This window comes from Ahaetulla prasina, chromosome 18 (assembly GCF_028640845.1).
Source record: "Ahaetulla prasina isolate Xishuangbanna chromosome 18, ASM2864084v1, whole genome shotgun sequence".
Lineage (NCBI taxonomy): Eukaryota > Metazoa > Chordata > Lepidosauria > Squamata > Colubridae > Ahaetulla > Ahaetulla prasina.
The window spans coordinates 9,449,990-9,473,767 of NC_080556.1; the positions used below are offsets into that span (position 1 = coordinate 9,449,990).

The window sequence follows — 23,778 nt, forward strand, 5'->3', positions numbered from 1 at the left end:
CAGGCCTGCCCCTCCCTTCCTTTTGCTGACATCGCCTCTCCATTCTCTGGAAGCGAGGATCTGTCCACTGCATCATTTCGTCCCCAGCTGCCGGTAATCCCAGCTCGTGGCTGGCTTCAGGCGCACATGCTATCGGAGGGAGGTTTGTTTGCTCAGTTCGTCCGGGCATGGTGCCAGGGCTGGGGGCTGGAGGCATGCCAGGACATTCTTCAGCACTATCAGTGCCTGGCAGGAGATGAGAGGGGCCCGGCTGCGGAGAGGGGGGCGAGCGAGGCACAACACTATCGGTTCGCCCCGTGTGCGTGCGCTCACTTTGTGCAGAGGTGCACTTGGTTCGCACACTTGCACCCAGCCTTCCATGCCTGTGCTTTGCTCATGCAGACACTTTCCGTGCATGCACTAGGCCTCAAAAACGTGCTTAAATAGGATGGCATAGAGCTGGGGCGGGTGGGCAGGCGCACCCACGATTTCCATTACAAGTTCGGGTGAATCGGTCCGAACCGGCTGAATACCACCTGTGATTTTAAGCCAAGTGTCAGTTTCGGAAGGCAATTTTCTTTCTTGCTTCTTAACTGCCACATATTTTAGCTGGGAAAGTTGGGAGGGGGTTGCTGTTGGAGCGGTAGAAAGTTAGTCATAACAACATTCCGTATTCAAGGACATCCTGCGTTTGATGGAGACTGCCTGAAGATTGTATCCAGTTGAGTGTGAAGAGTTGATTGGACAATGTGATGAACTTGTGGGTGTGGGGCAGGGCTGTGAAGTGTCAGCTGGATGTGGAAAACCTGGAAGCTTTCAGATTCGGGTTTTCCCAGCTGTGCCAACATGACAACTTTAATAAATTGGAACTTTGAGGAACCTCAAGCCTCAGAGCTTTATTTCGTTGGGGGTCTTCCTTGGAACCCTGGCACCAAGAGTATCTACACTTCAAAAACTTGAATCCTTTTGAGATCTTCTTCTATCAGCAGCATAGAACAATATGTCTTGTTAGAAGTATCCTTGCTGCCCCCCATTTCCCCCAAGGCATTTATTTCCCAAGGAACAGATCCATCGTCGAAAACAATGCATCGGAACGGCAAAAGTAATTGAGGAGGAATTTCAATAAAGCAAAACAGAACACGGGAAAAAATATCTGGAATTTGTAGGGTGGGTGGAAGGAAGTTTCTTAGCACAAGGCATAGAATCCTGCAACTCTGAAAAAAAAATATCTGTGTTTGGTGGAAAGTTTTTTTTTTTTTAAACTCCAAGATGGCTTCGGTCAAGTCAGCTTCAGGGCTGACATGCTGGTTCAAGACCACCACTCGGAGTGGTGTGCCAATTTGTTTGCAGTTTTGCTCCAGGTTTATCAAACTGAGCCAAGCTTACTTGTTGGTTAAAAGGGCCTACTGGTCTATGATGTTTTTAGATGAATTTGTTGTGACCCAGGCCCAAGTAGGTAGTAGGAAACTCAGTCAGTGTAAAAACAAACAAACTTTATTCGAACAGCTGAGAATGACTTCATTCTCAGCGTAGTTCAACCAAATTAAAGCCAATTCCTCCCAACACAAATTCCTCGGTCCTATCGCCAACCTTGGTCCAATTAGGCAAACTGCCAAAGGCCTTTGTTTGGCAAACGTTCAGAAGACACCGATACAAAATAAATGCAACAAGACAAAGCTATCAACGTTGTTTTCCGGCAAAGAGCCCAAACAACCGTTGCTGGTCTTTTAAGCCTTCAGGGAGGGGCTAATCATCTCTTGGCCCTACTCCTGAATCGTCCTCTCTGCTTGAGCTGCTCTTGCCTTCTGGCAGCTCTTCTCATGCGTGCATTAGGAACAGGCTCCTCCTGTTCCTCTGCCTCACTACTGTCAGTCTCTGGAGGCTCTGGAGTCCACACATCGCTCCCTGATGGCCCTGGTCCCATCTCTGCCTCTGATGCAGAGCCCTCATCTGGGCCTTCCCCAGCCTCCAGGACTGGCCCCTGTTCTTCCTCAGCCTCATCGCTGTCTGACTCCGTTGCCAGCTCCGCAGACTACTGGCGGACCACAACAGAATTCAGATCAATTCTGGACCCAGCCCTGTCTGTTTTCAGTGGAGACGGACCTTTTTTTTTTTTTTTTAAATCCAATCTTGCTTGGTGATCTGAATCCTCCATCGGCAATCCATTTGACTGAACGGAGTCGAGATGGATTCTTCTCTGGGATTGGCAGGGATCCATGGGTAGAATGCCAGAGTTGGAAAGGACCTTGGAGGTCTTCTAGTCCAAACCCTTGCCTCGGGAGGAAACCCTACCCACTTCAGAAATATGGTTATCCAATCTCTTCTTTAAAAATTCCCAGTGTTGGAGCATTCACAACTTCTGCAGGCAAGTTGTTCCACTGATTCATTGTTCTCACTGTCAGGAAATTCCTCCTTAGTTCTAAGTTGCTTCTCTCCTTGATTAGTTTCCACCCATTGCTTCTTGTCCTGCCCTCAGGTGTTTTGGAGAATAGCTTGACTCCTTCTTCTTTGGGGCAGCCCCTGAGATATTGGAAGACTGCTATCACGTCTCCCCTAGTTCTTCTTTTCATTAAACTAGACATACCCAGTTCCTGCAACCGTTAACAGAATAACAGAGTTGGAAGGGACCTTGGAGGTCTTCTAGGCCAACCCCCTGCCCAGGCAGGAAACCCTACAACATTTCAGACAAATGGCTATCCAACATTTTCTTAAAAATTTCCAGTGTTGGAACATTCACAACTTCTGGAGGCAAGTTGTTCCACTGGTTAATTGTTCTAACTATCAGGAAATTTCTCCTTAGTTCTAAGTTGCTTCTTTCTTTGATCAGTTTCTACCCATTGCTTCTTGTCCTGCCTTCAGGTGCTTTGGAGAACAGCCCGACTCCCTCTTCTTTGTGGCAGCCCCTGAGATATTGGAACACTGCTATCATGTCTCCCCTAGTCCTTTATTTATTTATTTATTTATTTATTTATTTATTTATTTATTTATTTATTTATTTATTTATTTATTTATTTTTGTCACAACATTATGTACAAGCACATATATTGAAAGGAAACAAATAGGACAGGAACGGTAGGCACTTTTGTGCACTTTTCGTTCTTCATATGTTTTCTCTGTTTCATATGTTTTCTTCATATCTATTTATTTTATTTATTTATTTTATTAGATTTTTATACCGCCCTTCTCCCGAAGGACTCAGGGCGGTGTACAGCCAAAATAGTAAAACCTCCACAATATACACTTTAAAACAAAACTTAAAACCAAGCATATAACTTACATGGCCAAAATTTAAAAGAATTTAAAACCCTAAGATACATAAAACCCCAATTTAAAAATTTAATAAAACTTTTAAGCCAGTCCTGCTTGAATAAATAAGTGCGTTTTCAGCTCACGGCGAAAAGTCCGAAGATCAGGCACTTGGCGTAAACCCGGGGGAAGTTCGTTCCAGAGAGTAGGAGCTCCAACAGGGAAGGTCCTACCCCTGGGGGCCGCCAGCTGACATTGTTTGGCGGACGGCACCCTGAGAAGACCCTCTCTGTGTGAGCGTACGGGTTGGTGGGAGGCATACGGTAACAGCAGGCGGTCCCGTAAGTAACCCGGGCCCTAAGCCATGGAGCGCTTTAAAGGTGGTAACCAGAATCTTAAAGCGCACCCGAAAGACCACAGGAAGCCAGTGCAGACTGCGCAGGATTGGTGTTACATGGGAGCAACGGGTGGCTCCCACTATTACCCGCGCAGCTGCATTCTGGACTAGCTGAAGCCTCCGGGTGCACTTCAAGGGCAGCCCCATGTAGAGAGCATTGCAGTAATCCAACCTAGATGTAACCAGAGCGTGAGTGACCGTGCATAAGGCATCCCGGTCAAGGAAGGGGCACAACTGGCGGACCAAGCGTACTTGGTAAAAGGCCCTCCTGGAGACGGCCGCCAAATGGTTTGTCAAAAACAGATCATGCCAGACTAATCTTATCGCATTCTTTGACAAAATGACAAAATTAGTAGACCAGAGGAATGCTGTTGATATAATTTACTTGGACTTCAGTAAAGCATTTGATAAAGTAGACCATAACCTACTACTAGATAAAGTAGAAAAATGTGGGTTAGACAGCACCACCACCAGATGGATTCGTAACTGGCTGACCAACCGCACTCAACGTGTAGTCCTCAACGGAACTACATCCACATGGAGGGAAGTATGCAGTGGAGTACCCCAAGGCTCTGTTTTAGGCCCAGTACTCTTCAACATCTTCATCAATGACTTGGACGAGGGATAGATGGGGAACTCATCAAATTTGCAGATGACACCAAGCTGGCAGGAATAGCCAACACTCCAGAAGATAGGCTCAAGTTACAGAAAGATCTTGACAGACTTGAACATTGGGCGCTATCTAACAAAATGAAATTCAACAGTGAAAAAAGTAAGGTTCTACATTTAGGCCAAAAAAACAAAATGCACCAGTACCGTATATGTGGTACCTTGCTCAATAGTAGTACCTGTGAGAGGGATCTTGGAGTCCTAGTGGATAACCATTTAGATATGAGCCAGCAGTGTGCAGCAGCTGTTAAAAAGCCAACACAGTTCTGGGCTGCATAAACAGAGGATAGAATCAAGATCACGTGAAGTGCTAGTACCACTTTATAATGCCTTGGTAAGGCCACACTTGGAATATTGCATCCAGTTTTGGTCACGATGTAAAAAGATGTTGAGACTCTAGAAAGAGTGCAGAGAAGAGCAACAAAGATGATTAGGGACTGGAGGATAAAACATATGAAGAACGGTTGCAGGAACTGGGTATGTCTAGTTTAACAAAAAGAAGGACCAGGGGAGACATGATAGCAGTGTTCCAATATCTCAGGGGCTGCCACAGAGAAGCGGGAGTCGGGCTGTTCTCCAGAGCACCTGAGGGTAGAACAAGAAGCAATGGGTGGAAACTGATCAAGGAAAGAAGCAACTTAGAACTAAGGAGAAATTTCCTGACAGTTAGAACAATTAATAAGTGGAACAACTTGCCTTCAGAAGTTGTGAATGCTCCAACACTGGAAATTTTTAAGAAAATGTTGGATAACCATCTGACTGAGATGGTGTAGGGTTTCCTGCCTGGGCAGGGGGTTGGACTAGAAGGCCTCCAAGGTCCCTTCCAACTCTGATGTTATGTTATGTTATGTTATGATCTATGTTTGTGTTGTGCTGTGTTTTAATAAAATCAATAAAGACTTTAAAAAGACAAGACAGAAAAAAGAGAGGGCGTGCCTAGGTTCTCCATCACGGTTCTAGAGTCTTCACGGTCTTTTTTTTTTTTTTACACTGTGGAGACCCAAACCGGATGCCGTATCCCAAGCGTGGGACTTACCGAGGCATCGGTAAGTCGATTCTAAAACAGCGAGCCTCGCGTTTCTTTCTTCCGAGCTAGCCGTCATTTCGACCGAGTTCTATTATTCGGGATGTGTAAGATTTATGTCTCCCTCAGCCAAAGGCAATTTTTCCACTGGGGGATTAACATAAAAGGTATTTTGTCTTTAATATGTAAATGCCGGGTTTGACAGGGACAGCGGAGCCCTTATAAAGACGCAGCTCAATGAAGCGTTTGATCAGGGTACCCTTCCCCGGATTAGCGCCTTAAAGAACATCAGGTAATCTTCCCCTAGCTGGGGCCCGAAGAGAAAGGAGGGCCAAGATAGGAGCTGGATCAAGAAAAGGACGTTTAATCACTTCTTCTAAAGTGATTAAGGATTCTTTTGATGGAGATTTTGCTCCGCTTTTTCTCCCCCGGCGCCCGCACGAAGGCCCGCGCGCACGCGAGACAGAGAGAGAGAGAGAGGATGATCAATGGTGGAGCGTAGGCACTGCTGGTGTAAATTCTACTCAAAGCGGATTGCAAAGGGGGCATCCATCCATCCATTCCCACCTCCCCTCCCCGACGGGCAGGGCAAAGCTGCCACCAGGCTTGGCAGCCAGAGACAGACTTCTGAATAAACCCCCACACCACCACCCCCGTCAAATCTCCTTGTCCTGAACTGACGCTCAAATCCTTTTGAAGGTGACGTTGTTCGAACGTTCCTGCTTTCCAGTGGGGTGGGGAATAAAAAGGATGTGGAAGGAAGGAGGCTAAAGCCACCGGCTGTCTCTCTCTCTCTCGACTCGGGAGGCTGCTAGACTAATTCTCAAATACATCTCGCCTGTCTGGAACCCACACCTCATTTCGGACATTAATACAATCGAGCGTGTCCAGAAATATTTTACAAGAAGAGTTCTCCGCTCCTCTGATCACAACAAAATACCTTATGCCACCAGACTTGAAATCCTGGGTTTAGAAAATTTAGAACTTCGACATGACCTGAGTATAACTCATAGAATCATCTGTTACAATGTCCTTCCTGTTGAAGACTATTTCAGCTTCAATCGCAACATTACACGAGCACACAATAGATTTAAGCTTAATGTGAACAGCTCCAATCTTGATTGCAGAAAATATGACCTCAGTAACAGAGTTGTTAATGCCTGGAATCAGTGGTGGGATTCAAATAATTTGATAACTGGTTCTCTGTCCTAATGGTAGGTGGGTAGGTGTGGCTTCGTGGTCATGTGACCATGTGGGTGTGGCCAACTAAACATCATTCATGTCGATGGGCGCTTCGCCTTAGCTGTTACAATGTAATAAGGGTTAACCAAGAGGCAGTTTCCGTAAGCAGGGCAACAAATATTAGGCTAGAAACACCACCAGAATGTTTCCTTCCTGCCTTCCTTACAGGATTAGCCCTGCAAAATGGAAATACACAAAATAAGATTTCTTCTAACAACTGGTTCTTCAAACTGCTTAGAAAGTTAACAACCGGTTCTCTGCCCTAATGACCAGCTGGGTAGGTGTAGCTCGGTGGTCATGTGACCATGTGGGCGTGGCCAACTCAAACTCACATCGATGGGCGCTTCGCCTTAGCTGTTACAATGTAATAAGGGTTAACCAAGAGGCAGTTTCCGTAAGCAGGGCAACAAAGATTAGGCTAGAAACACCACCAGAATGTTTCCTTCCTGCCTTCCTTACAGGATTAGCCCTGCAAAATGGAAATACACAAAATAAGATTTCTTCTAACAACTGGTTCTCCAAACTGCTTAGAAAGTTAACAACCGGTTCTCTGCCCTAATGACCAGCTGGGTAGGTGTAGCTCGGTGGTCATGTGACCATGTGGGCGTGGCCAACTCAAACTCACATCGATGGGCGCTTCGCCTTAGCTGTTACAATGTAATAAGGGTTAATCTGAGAGGCAGTTTCTGTAAGCAGGGCAACAAAGATTAGGCTAGAAACACTGCCAGAATGTTTCCTTCCTGCCTTCCTTACAGGATTAGCCCTGCAAAGTGGAAATACACAAAATAAGATTTCTTCCAACAACCGGTTCTCCAAACTGCTTAGAAAGTTAACAACCGGTTCTCCCGAATAGGTGCGAACCGGCTGAATCCCACCACTGCCTGGAATGCACTACCTGACTCTGTGGTCTCTTCCCAAAATCCCCAAAGCTTTAACCAAAGACTATCTACTATTGACCTCACCCCATTCCTAAGAGGTCTGTAAGGGGGGTGCATAAGAGCACCAGCGTGCCTACCGTTCCTGTCCTAATGTTCCCTTTGATTGTATCCAATTCATATGGTTATTTCATGCTTATACTTATATATACTGTTGTGTTTGACAAAATAAATAAATAAATAAAAATAAAAAACAAAGGGGGGGTAGCAAATTAGGAAGACCTGTCCAGGTTGACGCCTCCCGTTGGTTCCTGGCTGGCTGGCTGGATGGTAGACAGGAAGGAATGGCTTCCTTCTCTTTCTTTTATTGCTCGGATTTTGTGCCTGCCAAGGTTCATTAGCTCGGAAGGGCCTCACCACAGAGGAAGAAAAAAAGGCGAGAGAAATTCGGCTTCGTTTCACAGCTGCCTTTTAAAAAGGGGTCCTAGATTAATGAGCCAGCCGGGAAGGTAAGAACAAAATGGAGAGAGGAGAATAAATTTACTGGAATGAAGAGTGCGGGGTTTTTCCCCTCTTTTTTTTTTTTAAAAAAGAGAGAGAGATCTTGGTTGGGAAGAGATACTCAGAATTATCTCCTTGTTCCTGTGAATGGCACCAGGAACCCATTAAATTTAATGAAGGGGTGAGCAGGCTAGGACGGAACTCAAACGCAGACTGCAATCTTCTCCGGAGAAGGAAGAGAGGGAAAAAGGGAGAGAGAAGGGAGGAGGGAGGGAAGTCCCTTTTTGGGGGTTTGGGGTGGGGGGGCTTCCCTTGCTGGTGGGATGCACTTGCTTCTTTCCCTGGATCAGGGCATCCTACTCAGGACTACTTCCGTACAGAATGGGAGGTAGTCTTTTCCTACCTGGTGCTCCGTAAAAGAGGACCAAGATAGTAGCTGGATCAAGGTCTAGATCAGGAGTATCCAACAGTATCAGTTGGCAAGATCTAGACTTGTGGACATTAACTCCCAGAGGCCCACAAAAGTCTAGATCAGTCATATCTATCCTTTGCAACATTAAGACTTCTGCATTTCAACTCCCAGAGGCCCACAAAGGTCTAGATCAGGAGTATCCAACCTTGGCAACATGAAGACTTGTGGACTTCAACTCCCAGAGGCCCACAAAGATCTAGGTTAAAAGTCTCCAACCTTGGCAACATGAAGACTTGTGGACATCAACTCCCAGAGGCCCACAAAAGTCTAGATCAGGAATATCTATCCTTTGCAACATTAAGACTTGTGCAGTTCAACTCCCAGAGGTCCATAGAGGTCTAGAACTGGGCCCCATAGATCAGGAGTATCCAACCTTGGCACATGAAGATTTGTGGACATCAACTCCCAGAAGCCCACAAAGGTCTAGATCAGGAATACCTATCCTTTGCAACGTTAAGACTTGTGGACATCAACTCCCAGAGGCCCACAAAGGTCTAGGTTAAAAGTCTCCAACCTTGGCAACATGAAGATTTATGGACATCAACTCCCACAAAGTTGATGCCCACAAAGGTCTAGATCAGGAATATCCAACCTTGGCAACATGAAGACTTGTGGACATCAACTCCAAGAGGCCCACAAAGGTCTAGATCAGGAATACCTATCCTTTGCAACATGAAGACTTGTGGACATCAACTCCCAGAAGCCCACAAAGGTCTAGATCTGGAGTATCCAACCTTAGCAACATGAAGACTTGTGGACATCAACTCCCAGAGGCCCGCAAAGGTCTAGATCAGGAATACCTATCCTTTGCAACATGAAGACTTGTGGACATCAACTCCCAGAAGCCCACAAAGGTCTAGATCTGGAGTATCCAACCTTAGCAACATTAAGACTTGTGGACATCAACTCCCAGAGGCCCGCAAAGGTCTAGATCAGGAATACCTATCCTTTGCAACATTAAGACTTGTGGACATCAACTCCCAGAGGCCCGCAAAGGTCTAGATCAGGAGTATCCAACCTTAGCAACATGAAGACTTGTGCACTTCAACTCCCAGAGGCCCATAGAGGTCTAGATCTGGGCCCCATAGATCAGGAGTATCCAACCTTGGCAACATGAAGACTTGTGGACTTCAGCTCCCAGAGGCTCACAAAGGTCTAGATCAGAAGTATCCAACTTTGGCAACATGAAGACATGTGGACTTCAGCTCCCAGAGTTGAGACTCAATGCTGGCTGGGGAATTCCGGGAGTTGAAGCCCACACGTCTTAACATCGCCAAAGTTGGACACCCCTGGTTTAGGTGGAGAGAGAGAGATGCCCCCTGCCGTCTCTTGAAAAGAATACCTCACTCTTCCAAAATGGTCTCCTGGATCTTCTTGAATGCTTCCTAAAGCCACCCGACAAACAACCATGCAAAAGATGCAGAGAAACCCATGCCCTGATGGCCAAAAGATGTGGGGCTCATCTGACTCCTTCCCGATGTCTCACCCACCCACCCACCCAGGAAGCGGCTTCTGAGCCTCTTACCTAGAGTCACTTCGGACTGCATGGGCATAGAGAGGGCCTCGTGCTTGACCTCACAACTAAAGAGAGCGTCATTGTCTATCTGAGGATTAAGGGTCCACATAAGCATGGCCCGCACCTCCACGGTGCCGTCGCTGATAGGGATGTGGGTGTGGTGGAAGAAATACGTGGGATCGGCGTTCTGGATCCACCGCGGGAACTCCCGGCTCACCACAGTCTCAGGGATATTCTCGGTGGTGGGTCTGAGCAACAGTCCCCGGTCAGGGGTGAGGCCTTGGAAGGGGTCCTCGGTGTAGAGCCTCCCACCCCGGTCCTCCACGTTCAGCAGCGAGAGCGACCGCTGCATCTTGGTGTCGTCTAAATCCCGATGGAAGAGGTTCCGGGCAGCTCGGCTGTCCTGCAACCCGGCGGCGTTGACCGGCGGTTCCGTCAGAGCGATACCCTGTATCAATTCTCCGTCTCTTTTAAAGTAAACCTGGAGGAGGAAAATATCAAGGGATTAAAAGACTCTTCCCTTCCTAGCTGGTGATTTTAGGCACAGTCTAGAAAGGCAACGTTCTGACCCAGCTGCCCAAACACGTCAAACCCTCTGATGGGAACGCAAAAGATTCCTTTATGAGGAACGCCCGGCAGCCCCAGCAAAAAGTTTCTCTCGCAGGCTAGCAAGTCTGTCCAGCAGGGAGATGAATAGTTGTCTGCCACATCAATTCATCTCCGCCCCCTGCTTTTTATCCCCAGAGCTAGGGTGGGGCCTTGCTAGCAGCGGTGGCTCTTCCGTCCCAAGGATCAGCCCATAGATTTCCACTGCTCTCCTCTCCTCTTCCTTTGTGCATCCTTGCATCAGACACTGGACCCAGCTGTTCCTCCTCTTCTTCATCAGCCACTTCCAGACCTGGGGGCTGTTGACTCTCCATCTGAGGGATGACGGACGGCCCAGGCTCCGCCTCTGTCTCTCTGACAGCTCCATCCCCTCTCCCTCCTTGGAGCTCCCAGGTTGTCTTGATGCTGACCCTAATTCCCATGCCTCCTCCTCCTTCTCTGATTGGTCGGCCGACAGGCTACAACAGGGTATAGAATAATGGTCCCAAAAGGTCCCATGGTCATAAGTCATTTTTTTTCCAGTGCCGTTATAACTCTGAATGGACGTTAAATGAACTTTTGTATATCGAGGATTACCTATATGTCCCTGCGCAGATCTTAAATTCTTTCATTTCTTTTTTTTTTTTGTTCCTCAAGAAATGCCTGACTGGGGAGAGCCGATTTACAGAAATGAGGCCCAAAGTTCGCCCTGATAATATATGGAAAAAAAGTTAAGACCACATTGGGTGGAGTGTGACCATCAGGATGAAAATTTAGGACCACTTCAAATTGAGGACAAAAGTTTTATAAGAAACCAGTTCCTCTAAACGTTCCGCTAAAACATACGATGGACGGTTGCAGGAACTGGGCCTGGCTAGTCTAGTGAAGAGAAAGACCAGGGGAGACAGGATAGCAGCCTTCCAATATTTGAGGGGCTGCCACAGAGAGGAGGGGGATCAAGATGCTGAGACTCTAGAAAGAGTGCAGAGAAGAGCAACCAAGATGATTAGGGGACTGGAGGCTAAACCATAGGAAGAACGGTTACAGGAACTGGATATGTCTAGTCTGACGAAAAGAAGGACTAGGGGAGACATGATAGCAGTGTTCCAATATCTCAGGGGCTGCCCCAAAGAAGAGGGAGTCAAGCTATTCTCCAAAGCACCTGAAGGCAGGACAAGAAGCAATGGATGGAAACTAATCAAGGAGAGAAGCAACTTAGAACTAAGGAGAAATTTCCTGACATTTAAAACAATCAATCAGTGGAACAACTTGCCTCCAGAACTTGTGAATGCTCCAACACTGGAAGTTTTTAAGAAGATGTTGGATAACCATTTGTTTGAAATGATGTAGGGTTTCCTACCTAGGCAGAGGGTTGGAGTAGAAGACTTCCAAGGTCCCTTCCAACTCTGTTATTCTATTCTATTCTATTCTATTCTATTCTATTCTATTCTATTCTGTTCTGTTCTGTTCTGTTCTGTTCTGTTCTGTTCTGTTCTGCTTGTTCTGTTCTGTTCTATTTTCCAAGGCACCTGAAGGCCAAACAAGGAACAATGGATGGAAATTGACCAAGGAGAGATTCAACCTGGAAATAAGGAGAAATTTTCTGACGGTGAGAACAATCAACCCATGGAACAGAGGTTGGCTTCGGAAGTTGTGTGAGCTTCATCCCTGGAAGCTTTCAAGAAGAGACTGGACGGCCATCTGTCACAAACCTATGACATGTGCATCAGAGGCGTCACGCAGCACCCACTCTGATAGCACGTGAGCCATCACCCCAGGTTCAGCTCCGCTGCGCATGTGCACATGCCTCCCGCCAGCCAGCTGGTCTTTGGGTCTCTGCCGCGCATGCGTGGGGGGCGTGGCATGTGCAGAGGGCTCCAATGCATGCACGGGGGCCGCATGTGCATTGCATCTTTGGGGTTTGGGTGCATGCGCACACATTCGTGCACATGCACGCTTTGGGCACTCGGTCCCAAAAAAGGTTAGCCATCAGTGGTGTAGGGTTTCCTGCTTAGGTGGTGGTGGGGGGTTGGACTAGATGACCTACAAGGTCCCTTCCAGCTCTGTCAATCTGTATCTGTATTTCTAACATGGGAACCAGGGGTGAAATGCTTCCGGTTCAGACCGGATCTCCCGATCCGGTAGCGATGGCGGCGGGTGGTTCGGAGAACTGGTAGCAAAAATCCCTGCCCTCCCACCCCATGCCCAGCTGAGCCACGCAATCATCAGAGGATGTTTTTTTTTTAACTTTTAAAAGCATTTTTTCTTCAGCCGAAAAAATGCTTTTAAAAGTAAAAAAAAAAAAGCTTCTGAGGATTGCGCTGCTCAGCTGGGATCGTCAGAAACCTTTAAAAGCATTTTTTTCTACAACCTCTTCGGCCGAAGAGGTTGTAAAAAAAATGCTTTTAAAAGGTTCTGGCAATCGGGTGATTCAGCTGGGATCGTCAGAACCCTTTAAAAGCTGTTTTTTTCCCCCTCTGGCGATCCCAGCTGAGTTTCCTGGTCATCACAGGCATTTAAAAGCATTTTTTTAACAACCTCTTCGGCTGAAGAGGTTGTAGAAAAAAATGCTTTTAACAGTAAAAAAAAAAAAAAGTTGGCCACGCCCACCCAGTCACATTACCCCTCTCCAAGCCACGCCCACAGAACCGGTAGTAACAAATTTTACATTTCACCCCTGGTAGGAATCCCACACCCACCCCGCCACCCAACCCTGCCCGGGAACCCACCGCGTTGGCGGATATGTGTACGCCAACGAGACTGCGGGACCGCCAAATTATCCTCAATTTGCTTAACACCTATTTTTTGATCTAATTTCCATCTAGCCTGTAATTGTCCATATTGGAACCATGTATAATTTTTCCCTTCTTCCCCCATCTTTTCTCTAGATTTTAATTGTAATTTAGGAATTATTTTAGATTATGATTGTTAGTTTTGATACCCTGCATTTTGTTCTGGGAAGTTGGGGTGGGGGGTGGGGGGTAAGGGGGAGGAAATTGGGGGTTGAGGTTAGAGATGGAGTGATGGTTAATGTACAGGGATTATTGAAGATGTATAAATATAATTAATGCAGGGTCGGGTCTGACCAGTTGCCATTTTAGAACGGTGGGGAGGGAGAAAAGAGAGAGTAGGAGGTAGGAAAGAGGAGAAGAGGAAGGAAGAGGGGTAGAAGAGGGAGAAGGAAGGTGTAGGGTGGAGGGAGGAGAGGATGTAGATAAGAGAAGGAGAGGAAGGTCTGGAAAGTAGAAGAAGGTAGAAGAGGGAAGAGTGTTAAAAAGGGGGGTGGTGACTGGGCAGGCCCGACTAATTGTATATAACTGTACATTGAATGAGTTGTTTGACATGAGTGTAAAAATAAAACTTTTTATGAAAAAAAAAAAAAAAAAGACTGCGGGACCGCCATAGGGGGCTCATGTTTGTGTAGCAGGAGCAGCGAGGAACGCCAGGCCTGTTTAAGTCCTTTTGAACGTCTCTTCTGAAGAGAAGATTGCCTTGTGTTCCCCCCCAGCTCGCCCCCCCCCAAAAAAAACCACTTTTCAAGCTGCTAATGTCACGCTGTAATGAAACAGCCTCGGGAACGTTTGCGGATAAGTGAGGTGCTTTTTTTTGTTTTGTTTCCAGGTGGAGAGATAAAAGCAGGCCTCCCCCCAAAAAATAAAATAAAAAATCTTTGTTCCTCGCTCCTCCTCCCTCTCTTTGAATATTTTTTGTTTCTCTCTCTCTCTCTCCAAATGTAGACGTTTCCGACTTCCGAATTAATAAGCAGAAATTATTATCGGGGTGGTTTAAGACGCCGAGGCTTCCCCCATCGCTACCGACTGTTTCACAACATCCTGTCTGTTTGTATAAAAATGATCCACCAGGACGAACATGATTTAAAAGGGAAGCGGGGTGGGGTGGTGGGGTGGTGGAAGGAAACGAAACCACGAGGAAAAAACACAACAACAACTCCAGAAAGGATTAAATATATCCGCTCCGAGGCTGTGCAGAAAAGGATGTTGCAAAAAGAACATTTTTAATAAGGTAGTCCTCAACTTATGATCGTTTGTTGATTAGAAGAGAAGAGAAGAGGAAAGAGAATAGAATAGAATAGAATAACAGAGTTGGAAGGGACCTTGGAGGTCTTCTAGTCCAACTCCCTGCTTAGGCAGGAAACCCTACACCAGGGGTGAAATTCAGCAGGTTCTGACAGGTTCTGACGAACCGGTAGCGGAAATTTTGAATAGTTCGGAGAACCGGCAAATGCCACCTCTGGCTGGCTTCAGAGTGGGGTGGGAATTTTTTTTTTATTTGAATTTATATCCCGCCCTTCTCCGAAGGCTCAGGGCAGCTTACATTATGTAAGGCAATAGTCTTCATCCATTTGTATATTATATACAGTCAACTTTTATTGCCCCCAACAATCTGGGTCCTCATTTTACCTACCTTATAAAGGATGGAAGGCTGAGTCAACCTTGGGCCTGGTGGGACTCGAACCTGCAGTAATTGCAAGCAGCTGCTGTTAATAACAGACTGCATTAGCCTGTTGAGCCACAAGAGGCCACAATTAGCCTGTTGAGCCACAAGAGGGAATGGGGATTTTGCAATATCCTTCCCCTGGAGTGGCGTGGGAATGGAGATTTTGCAATATCCTTCCCCCAGGGTTGGGGTGGGAATGGGGATTTTGCAGTATCCTTCCCCCCAGGGGTGGGGTGGGAATGGGGATTTTGCAAGATCCTCCCCCCCCCCCCCAGGAAGGATGGTCCTTACCATCCTTGCAACCCACGATCAAAATTTGAGCCCTTGGCAACCGGCATACCTCTACGAGTTGTTAAGTGAAGCGGTCCCCGTTGTGGATGGTAAGTGAGGAACGCTTGTATCCAGGTGGATGATAACTGAATTGGGAGTCTTATTTTTTTTTACTCTCCAGATGGGAAGACAGGGGTGTCTGTTCTCTATGGATACTTCATGCAACCTCTTTCTTTCTTTTTTGGTTTGGCTTTAAAAACGGGGGAACAGAAGGGTCAGTAGACTTAAAAGTACGATGAATGGTGGCAGGAATTGGGATGGAAAGTCTAGAGCAAAGAAGCACCAGGGGTGGGGTGGGGACATGATAGTGTCATGTCCCACTCCTCCGCTGACAGCCGGGTCAGGGAAATCCGAATCAGGCGTGCCTCTGCAGCTCTGCCAAAGTCCTAGCAAAGTTCTCAAGGCAGGCAGGAGACCAGAAAGTGATTTCAGCAAGATAAGGTAGACTTTGCGTGACTCAGAGAATGCCAGAAAGCAGATCCTTTATATAGGCCATGGGGTGTGGCTCCATGACTCAGCACTTATCCCGGCCTGCCCCTCCCTTCCTTCTGTTGCCGCGGCTTATCTAATCTCCTGAAGCGAGGATCACTCCAGTCTGCAGCTGTTGGTAATTGACCTTCCTCAGGCTCACATGCTGTGTGGGAGGGGGAGGGGTCTAGTTGCTCCGTTTGCCTGGGCATGGAGCCAGAGCTGGGGGCTGGAGGTACTTCTTCCTCCTCGGCCTGTCTGGGCATGGAGCCAGGGCTGGGGCCGGGAGGCATACTAGGACATTCCTCAGCGTTCGGAAGCAGATAAGAAGGCCCCGGCTGCGGGGAAAGCGGGCGAGGCACAACAGATAGCAGCATTCCAATATTTGAGGGGCTGCCACAAAGAAGAGGGTGTGTGTATGTGTCAACCTAGTATCCAAAGCACCTAAAGGCAGGACAAGAAACAATGGATGGAAACTGATCAAGGAGAGATTCAGCCTAGATTCAACAAAGGAGAAATTTCCTGACAGTGAGAACAATTGATCAGCGGAACAGCTTGCCACCAGAAGTTGTGGGTGTGGCTCCATCACTGGAAGGTTTAAGGAGACAATCATTTGTATGAAACGATACAGGGCTGTGATGGCGGACCTATGGCAATGCGTGCCACAGGTGGCACACAGAGCCCTCTCTGTGGGCATGCGCGCTATCGCCAGCTGGTCTTCGCAGGCATTGGAGCAGCAGAAAATGGCCTGAAAATGGCCCCCAAACAGCCAAAAAAACAGGCATGTGCACACCGGCCAGCTGGGCTTCAGGTATCCGGTTCTCCGGCAGGCATGCGCTCACGTTCCAGTTTGGCCACTCGGTGCCGAAAGGTTTGTCATCACTGGTATAGGGTTTCCTGCTTGAGCAGAGGGTTGGTGTTGTGACTCCAGCCCCCGAACCTGGCCCCATGCCCGAAAGTGACTCCGAGAGTGAGGGGGAAGGGCCGGTAAGGCTTACCTCAGGAGCACCGATTCCTTTGGCTCGGCTCCAGGAGCCAGAACCAGACCAGTCGGAGGACGTAATGAGGCTGTCATCCCCTGATTCCTCCCTTCCCCAGGCTACGCCTTCAGACCCAGCTGACAATAATAATAATCAAGCTTGGATCAACCCGCGCTTCAGAAGATTAGAGAGGCGGCGTCATCAAAGGGAAGGGTGGGGCAGGAGCCCCACCCCACAGGATATATAAGGAGCTTTGGGACTGCTCGCACTCCACGGGGAGCAAAAGATTAGCTGAACCATTTCAAAGAGAGCTGAAAGTCTTGCTATGTGAGTCATTTGTTGGAACTTTGGCAGGCAGCTGCGATTTCTCTGCCAGGACTGATAAGAGCCATGAATCCACTGGCTGAAGGCCAGCTCGTTGCTCCGAAGTGGGGAAGGAGACAGAACAATTGACTAGAAGACCTCCAAAGTCCCTTCCAGCTCTATTCTGATTGATTGATTGATTGATTGATTGATTGATTGAAACCCCTACCTTCCCCCAAAATTATTTGGATGCCCCTCTGAGCCAATTGGCTGGAGATCAGATTTTTTTAAAAAAAACTGAATTCTGTAGGGATCATGTGTGTTTTTCACCCTGTCATGGAGCTCGGACTGAAGCGAAAACTGGAGACACGACTCATGAAGGTGGATTCATACCATCAGGCCAACAGCCCTTATTTCAACATCTTGTAAGCCGCAAAGGAGGTAATTAAAGTTGAAACGGAGACAGACATGTGTCGTAATGGGGATTAGAGGGGGAGATTCTTCTCCTTATTCCATGTTTACCAAAACTTACCGTGGGGGCAGGTTTTCCACCAGAGACAAGGCAGACCAAGGTAAAATTCTGGGCTTGGTAGCGGCTGAACGGAGCTGGGGTATCCGCAGCAATGACCGAGATGGATGTGGGAGGCGCTGGTGGGAGAAGGAAGAAGGTTCGTTACTCATCTGATCAACCATGAGCATCACACGTAGGAGTGAGGTCAACTGGAGATGTTTCTCCAAGACTTCCTGGATCCTGAAGATCCTAGTGAAGATCCCATGAGCATCACATCTAGGAATGAGGTCAACTGGAGATGTGACTCCAAGACTTCCTGGATCCTGAAGATCCCAGCAAAGATCCCATGAGCATCACATCTAGGAATGAGGTCAACTGGAGATATGTCTCCAAGACTTCCTGGATCCTGAAGATCCTAGCGAAGATCCCATGAGCATCACACCTAGGAATGAGGTCAACTGGAGATGTGTCTCCAAGACTTCCTGGATCTTGAAGATCCTAGTGAAGATCCCATGAGCATCACACCTAGGAATGAGGTCAACTGGAGATGTGCCTCCAAGACTTCCTGGATCTTGAAGATCCTAGTGAAGATCCCATGAGCATCACACCTAGGAATGAGGTCAACTGGAGATGTGCCTCCAAGACTTCCTGGATCTTGAAGATCCTAGTGAAGATCCCATGAGCATCACACCTAGGAATGAGGTCAACTGGAGATATGTCTCCAAGACTTCCTGGATCCTGAAGATCCTAGCGAAGATCCCATGAGCATCACACCTAGGAATGAGGTCAACTGGAAATATGCCTCCAAGACCTTCTGGATCTTGAAGATCCTAGTGAAGTGGACTTCTTTCCAAAGTAGGGTGAGATGCATCAAGAACCCACTATAGTTCTAGGGTTCACCTGTCAGGTTTTCCCTCTAAAATGGTGGGGGGGGGGAAACTTGCCCCTTTCATATCACCACATCGGCAACCTGGAGAACATCTAGAAGAAGATAGGTGAAAGGATTGAAAAAAGGAGGCTTGGAAGCAGTGAGGGTCATCTTCTGGTTATGCCAGATATGGAGAATGCAGAATCCTCTCTAAAGACGGAAACAGCAAGGCAAGATTAAAAAACAAAGATTTCACTACGGACGAGTGAACCAGAGTTTCTTTCATTATTAACCGAGATTTATTTTTGCAAGTTATTCCCGAAGTCCCCAACTCTATTACTGAAGTGATAAAAGACACAAATGTTTTAAACTCCCTCTTAAAAATACATGCTCACCCTGGTTAACAATTGCACATGGAGTAGACCTTGAAGTGGCAACTCCGAATCTCAGCCAACAAATGCTCTGTCTTGCACATTAGCAAAAAATAAAATAAAATAAATCAAAACATAACAACATACAAATTAGATGGACATGACCTTGTAGATGACCCTCACTCTGTCAAGGACCTTGGAGTCCTCATTTCTAAAGATCTAAGTGCCAGAGCCCACTGTAACAACGTTGCCAAAAAGGCACTAAGGTTAATCTAATCTTGCGCAGCTTCTTTTCTGGAAACATTGTACTACTAACTAGAACGACGCATGCCACAGGTTGCCCTACACATGGTCAGCTGATTTTCGGGCCCACTGGAAGTCGGCAAACAGGTTGTTTCCTGCCTCCAGAGGGCCTCTGGGTGGATGGGTGGGGAAGACCATTTTTGCTCTCCCCAGGCTCCTAGAAAGCCTCTGGAGCCTGTGGAGAGCAAAAAACGGGCCTTCTGGGCCCATCATGCCATCATGTGCCAAAAGCGGGGGGGAGCGCGGCAGGGGGCGGGGCGCACAGGGGGCGGGGCATATTGAATTATGGGTATGGGCACGTGCACGCACGCCCCCCCCCGCGCTCCCACCACTTTTGGCACGCGATGGCAAAAAGGTTAGCCATCACTGAACTAGAGCATACAAAACCTTTGCTAGACCAATTCTTGAATAATAATAATAATAATAATAATAATAATAATAATAATAATAATAATAATAATAATAATAATAATAATAATGATAATAATAATAATAATAATAATATTTTAATTTGTATACCGCCCTTCTCCCGAAGGACTCAGGGCGGTGAACAGGCCAATAAAATACAAACAGAAACATACACAATATTAAAACAACTCTTAAAAAACTGATTCGATATGCCAGAGAATTTAAAATACCATTACATCCCATAAAAATGACAGGAATTTAAAACCCACAATTAAAATTTAAAATTTAAAATCAGGCCAGTCCAGCCATATGAAATAAATAAGTTTTAAGTTCGCGGCGAAAGGTCCTAAGGTCAGGTAGTTGTCGAAGCCCGGGGGGAAGCTCGTTCCACAGGGTAGGAGCCCCACAGAGAAGGCCCTCCCCCTGGGGGCCGCCAGTCGACATTGTTTGGCTGACAGCACCCTGAGGAGTCCCTCTCTGTGGGAACGCACCGGACGCTGGGAGATAGAGGCAGTCCCGTAAGTAGCCCGGTCCTAAGCCATGGAGCGCTTTAAAGGTGGTAACCAATACCTTGAAGCGCACCCGGAAAACAACAGGTAGCCAGTGCAGTCTGCGCAGGATAGGTGTTACGTGGGAGCTCCGAACCGCTCCCTCAATAACCCGCGCAGCCGCATTCTGGACTAGCTGAAGTCTCCGGGTGCTCTTCAAGGGGAGCCCCATGTAGAGAGCATTGCAGTAGTCCAGACGAGAGGTAACGAGAGCATGAGTGACCGTGCATAGGGCATCCCGGTCCAGGAAGGGACGCAACTGGCGGATCAGGCGAACCTGATAAAAAGCTCTCCTAGAGATGGTTGCCAAATGATCTTCAAAGGACAACCAACCATCCAGAAGCACGCCCAAGTTGCGTACCTTCTCCATCAGGGCCAACAACTCGCCCCCGATAGACAGCCACATCTGCAGCTGACTGTACCGAGATGCCGGCATCCACAGCCACTCCGTCTTGGAGGGATTAAGTTTGAGCCTGTTCCTCCCCATCCAGACCCGTACGGCTTCCAAACACCGGGACAGTACTTCGACAGCTTCGCTGGGTGGCCCGGGGTGGGAAAGTACAGCTGAGTATCATCAGCGTACAGTTGGTATCTCACCCCAAAGCCACTGATGATCTCACCAGCTCGTCTGTCTGCATATCGGACATAAATGCAATCAAGAGAGTTCAGAGATATTTCACAAGAAGAGTCCTCCACTCCTCTACCCGCAATAAAATACCTTATGACACCAGACCCCAAATTTTGGGCTTAGACAACTTAGAACTAGGCTGACTTCAGTCTGACCTAAGCATAGTACATACAATTATCTGCTACAATGTCCTACCTGTCAATGACTACTTCAGCTTCAACCACAACGATACACGAGCAAATAATAGATACAAACTCAAGGTAAACCGCTCCAAAATCGATTGCAGAAAATACGACTTCAGCAACAGAGTGGTCAATGCCTGGAATGCACTACCTGACTCTGTAGTTTCTTCCCCAAACCCCCCAAACTTTAAGCTTAAACTGTCTACTGTTTATTTATTTATTTATTTATTTTTCGTATTTGTATACCGCCCTATCTCCCTAGGGACTCAGGGCGGTTCACAGGCAAATAAAAAGGTACATATAAATACAGAATAAAATAACAATTAAAAAACTTATTCCACATAGCCAAATAAATTAAAAAGAACAGTATATATAATAAAACCCCATTAAAACCTAAATTTAAAATCTAGTCCAGTCCTGCGCAGATGAATAGATGTGTTTTAAGCTCGCGGCAGAAGGTTCGGAGGTCCGGAAGTTGACGAAGTCCTGGGGGGAGTTTGTTCCAAAGGGTGGGAGCCCCCACAGAGAAGGCCCTTCCCCTGGGTGTCGCCAAACGGCACTGCCTAGCTGACGGCACCCTGAGGAGTCCCTCTCTGTGAGAGCGCACGGGTCGGTGAGAGGTATTCGGTAGCAGCAGGCGGTCCCGTACGTAGCCCGGCCCTATGCCATGGAGCGCTTTAAAGATAGTTACCAAAACCTTGAAGTGCACCCGGAAGGCCACAGGTAGCCAGTGCAGTCTGCGCAGGAGTGGTGTCACATGGGAGCCACGAGGGGCTCCCTCTATCACCCGCGCAGCCGCATTCTGAACTAACTGAAGCCTCCGGATGCCCTTCAAGGGGAGCCCCATGTAGAGAGCATTGCAGTAATCCAGACGAGACGTCAGGAGGGCGTGAGTGACCGTGCATAGGGCATCCCGGTCTAGAAAGGGGCGCAACTGGCGAACCAGGCGAACCTGGTGAAAAGCTCTCCTGGAGACGGCCGTCAAATGATCTTCAAAAGACAGCCGTTCATCCAGGAGGACGCCCAAGTTGCACACCCTCTCCATCGGGGCCAATGACTCGCCCCCACCCTCACCCCGTTCCTAAGAGGTCTGTAAGGGGGCGTGCATAAGTGCACCAGCGTGCCTACCGTCCCTGTCCTAATGTTCCTTTTTTACTCTTACTCTTTTCACGTATTCAAATTATGTTTATACTTTTACCTGTTATCTTATATATGATTGACAAATAAATAAATAAAATAAATAGTTACGTTTCCAGGGTTTTTAAGTAGGACGTTTTGCTCAGATGGAAAGGTTTTTTTTTTTAAAAAATAAACTGGTGCTTTTTATGAACTAAGAAATGCAGATCCAGCAAAGAATAAGTCAATACCTATTATGGTGGCTCCCCTCCCCGCTCCCTGCAGTAAAGTTTCTCTTACCCCTGTGTTATGATCACAAAATCTTTCTTTCTTTCTTTTTTTTAAGTGGTTCGAAAAAAAATAAATAAGAGAGCTTTTCCTTCCAAGCTCACATGAGGAACTCAGCCAAGGAAAAATAGATGAAATGAGACTAGATCTACCGGTTCGGACCGGTTCGAACGTACCGGCAGTGGCGACCTGCGAGTGAGCCTGCCCACCTGCCCTGGGGCTATGTTGTCCTATTTAGCCAATTTTTCTAAGCCGCGCGCATGTGTGCGAGCCACGCGTGTGAGAAAAGCGCATGCACAGAAGGTAGCGTGTGTGAACGGAGCATGTGTGCGTGCGCGCGTTCACATTTTTGGTGCACAGCAAACTTCCAATGATGGCTTATTAGTGGTTCGAATCCCTAGTGCTGCCGTGTAATGGGGTGAGCTCCCGTTACTTGTCCCAGCTTCTGCTAACCTAGCAGTTTTGAAAGCACGTAAAAAATGCAAGTAGAAAAAATAGGGACCACCTTTGGTGGGAAGGTAACAGCGTTTCGTGCGCCTTTGGTGTTGAGTCATGCTGGCCACATGACCACGGAGATGTCTTCGGACAACGCTGGCTCTTCGGCTTTGAAACGGAGATGAGCACTGCCCCCTAGAGTCGGCAACAACTAGCACATATGTGCGAGGGGAACCTTTATCTTTACCTATTATTACGTTCACTGTATTTTCAACACTACGCAGCGCTGCTCCTCACACAATATGGTTTTGTGCGACACACCCTGCTGTCTTAGCGCAACTAGAACTCTCTTGGAGAGCCGCCCTGCTGGCATGGCTATGAGCCAAGAGAGATGGGACTTGTAGTTGTTCAACTTCTGGAGGACCACAAACCAGGTTCACTTCGGATCTGTTCGGGCAAACTCGATGTTAATTTTAATCTGGTTCACCGAACCGGTAGTTGCAAGGACTTGCTGACCCCACCTACCCTCCCCCATCCCACCCAGGAGTCTCCGGGGATGTCAGGTAACTGCAGGGCCCACATAGAGGCTCTGGGAGGGTGAAAAACAGGCCTACCGGAAGTATTGAAAGTCCGGAAACAGGCCGGTTTCCATACTCTGGAGGGCCACTGGAAGGTCTCCAGAGCGCAGGGGAGGCTGTTTTTGCCCTCCCAGAGACTGAAGGAAAGCCTCCGGAGTCTGGAAAGGGCAAAAAATGGGCCTACTGCAAGTCCAGAAACAGGCCCATTTCCGGCTTCCGGAGGGTCTCCGGAGGGCCTCCAGAGCCCAGGGGAGGCCATTTTTGCCCTTCCAGAGACTCGACAAAAGCCTCTGGAGCCAGGGTAGGGCGAAAACGCTCCTCGCCCATGGTGCAGGAAGCCACGGCCACCCAGCAACTGGGCCGAGAACAGGTTGCTCATTTTTTTCAATCCCACCCCTGCCAACAAACACTTCCCTCCCGATAGAAGTCGCGGAAAACCTCTATTGAAATCCCGGTTGATGTTCTCCCCCGAAAACGTGCACGTCGCTCAACTTTCC

At 47.6% G+C, this 23,778-nt stretch overlaps 1 protein-coding gene across 1 annotated transcript in view; it reads right to left on the minus strand.

Moving 5' to 3' along the window:
• IGSF21 (immunoglobin superfamily member 21) overlaps nt 1–23,778 on the minus strand; it is a 255,270-nt gene that overhangs the window by 17,529 nt on the left and 213,963 nt on the right. The window contains exons 5-6 of the mRNA XM_058161397.1: nt 17,578–17,693; nt 9,931–10,402 (exon numbers count right to left, since the gene is read on the minus strand). Of these exons, the coding sequence (XP_058017380.1) occupies nt 9,931–10,402; nt 17,578–17,693 (588 nt within the window). The remainder of the gene's footprint in view (nt 1–9,930; nt 10,403–17,577; nt 17,694–23,778) is intronic.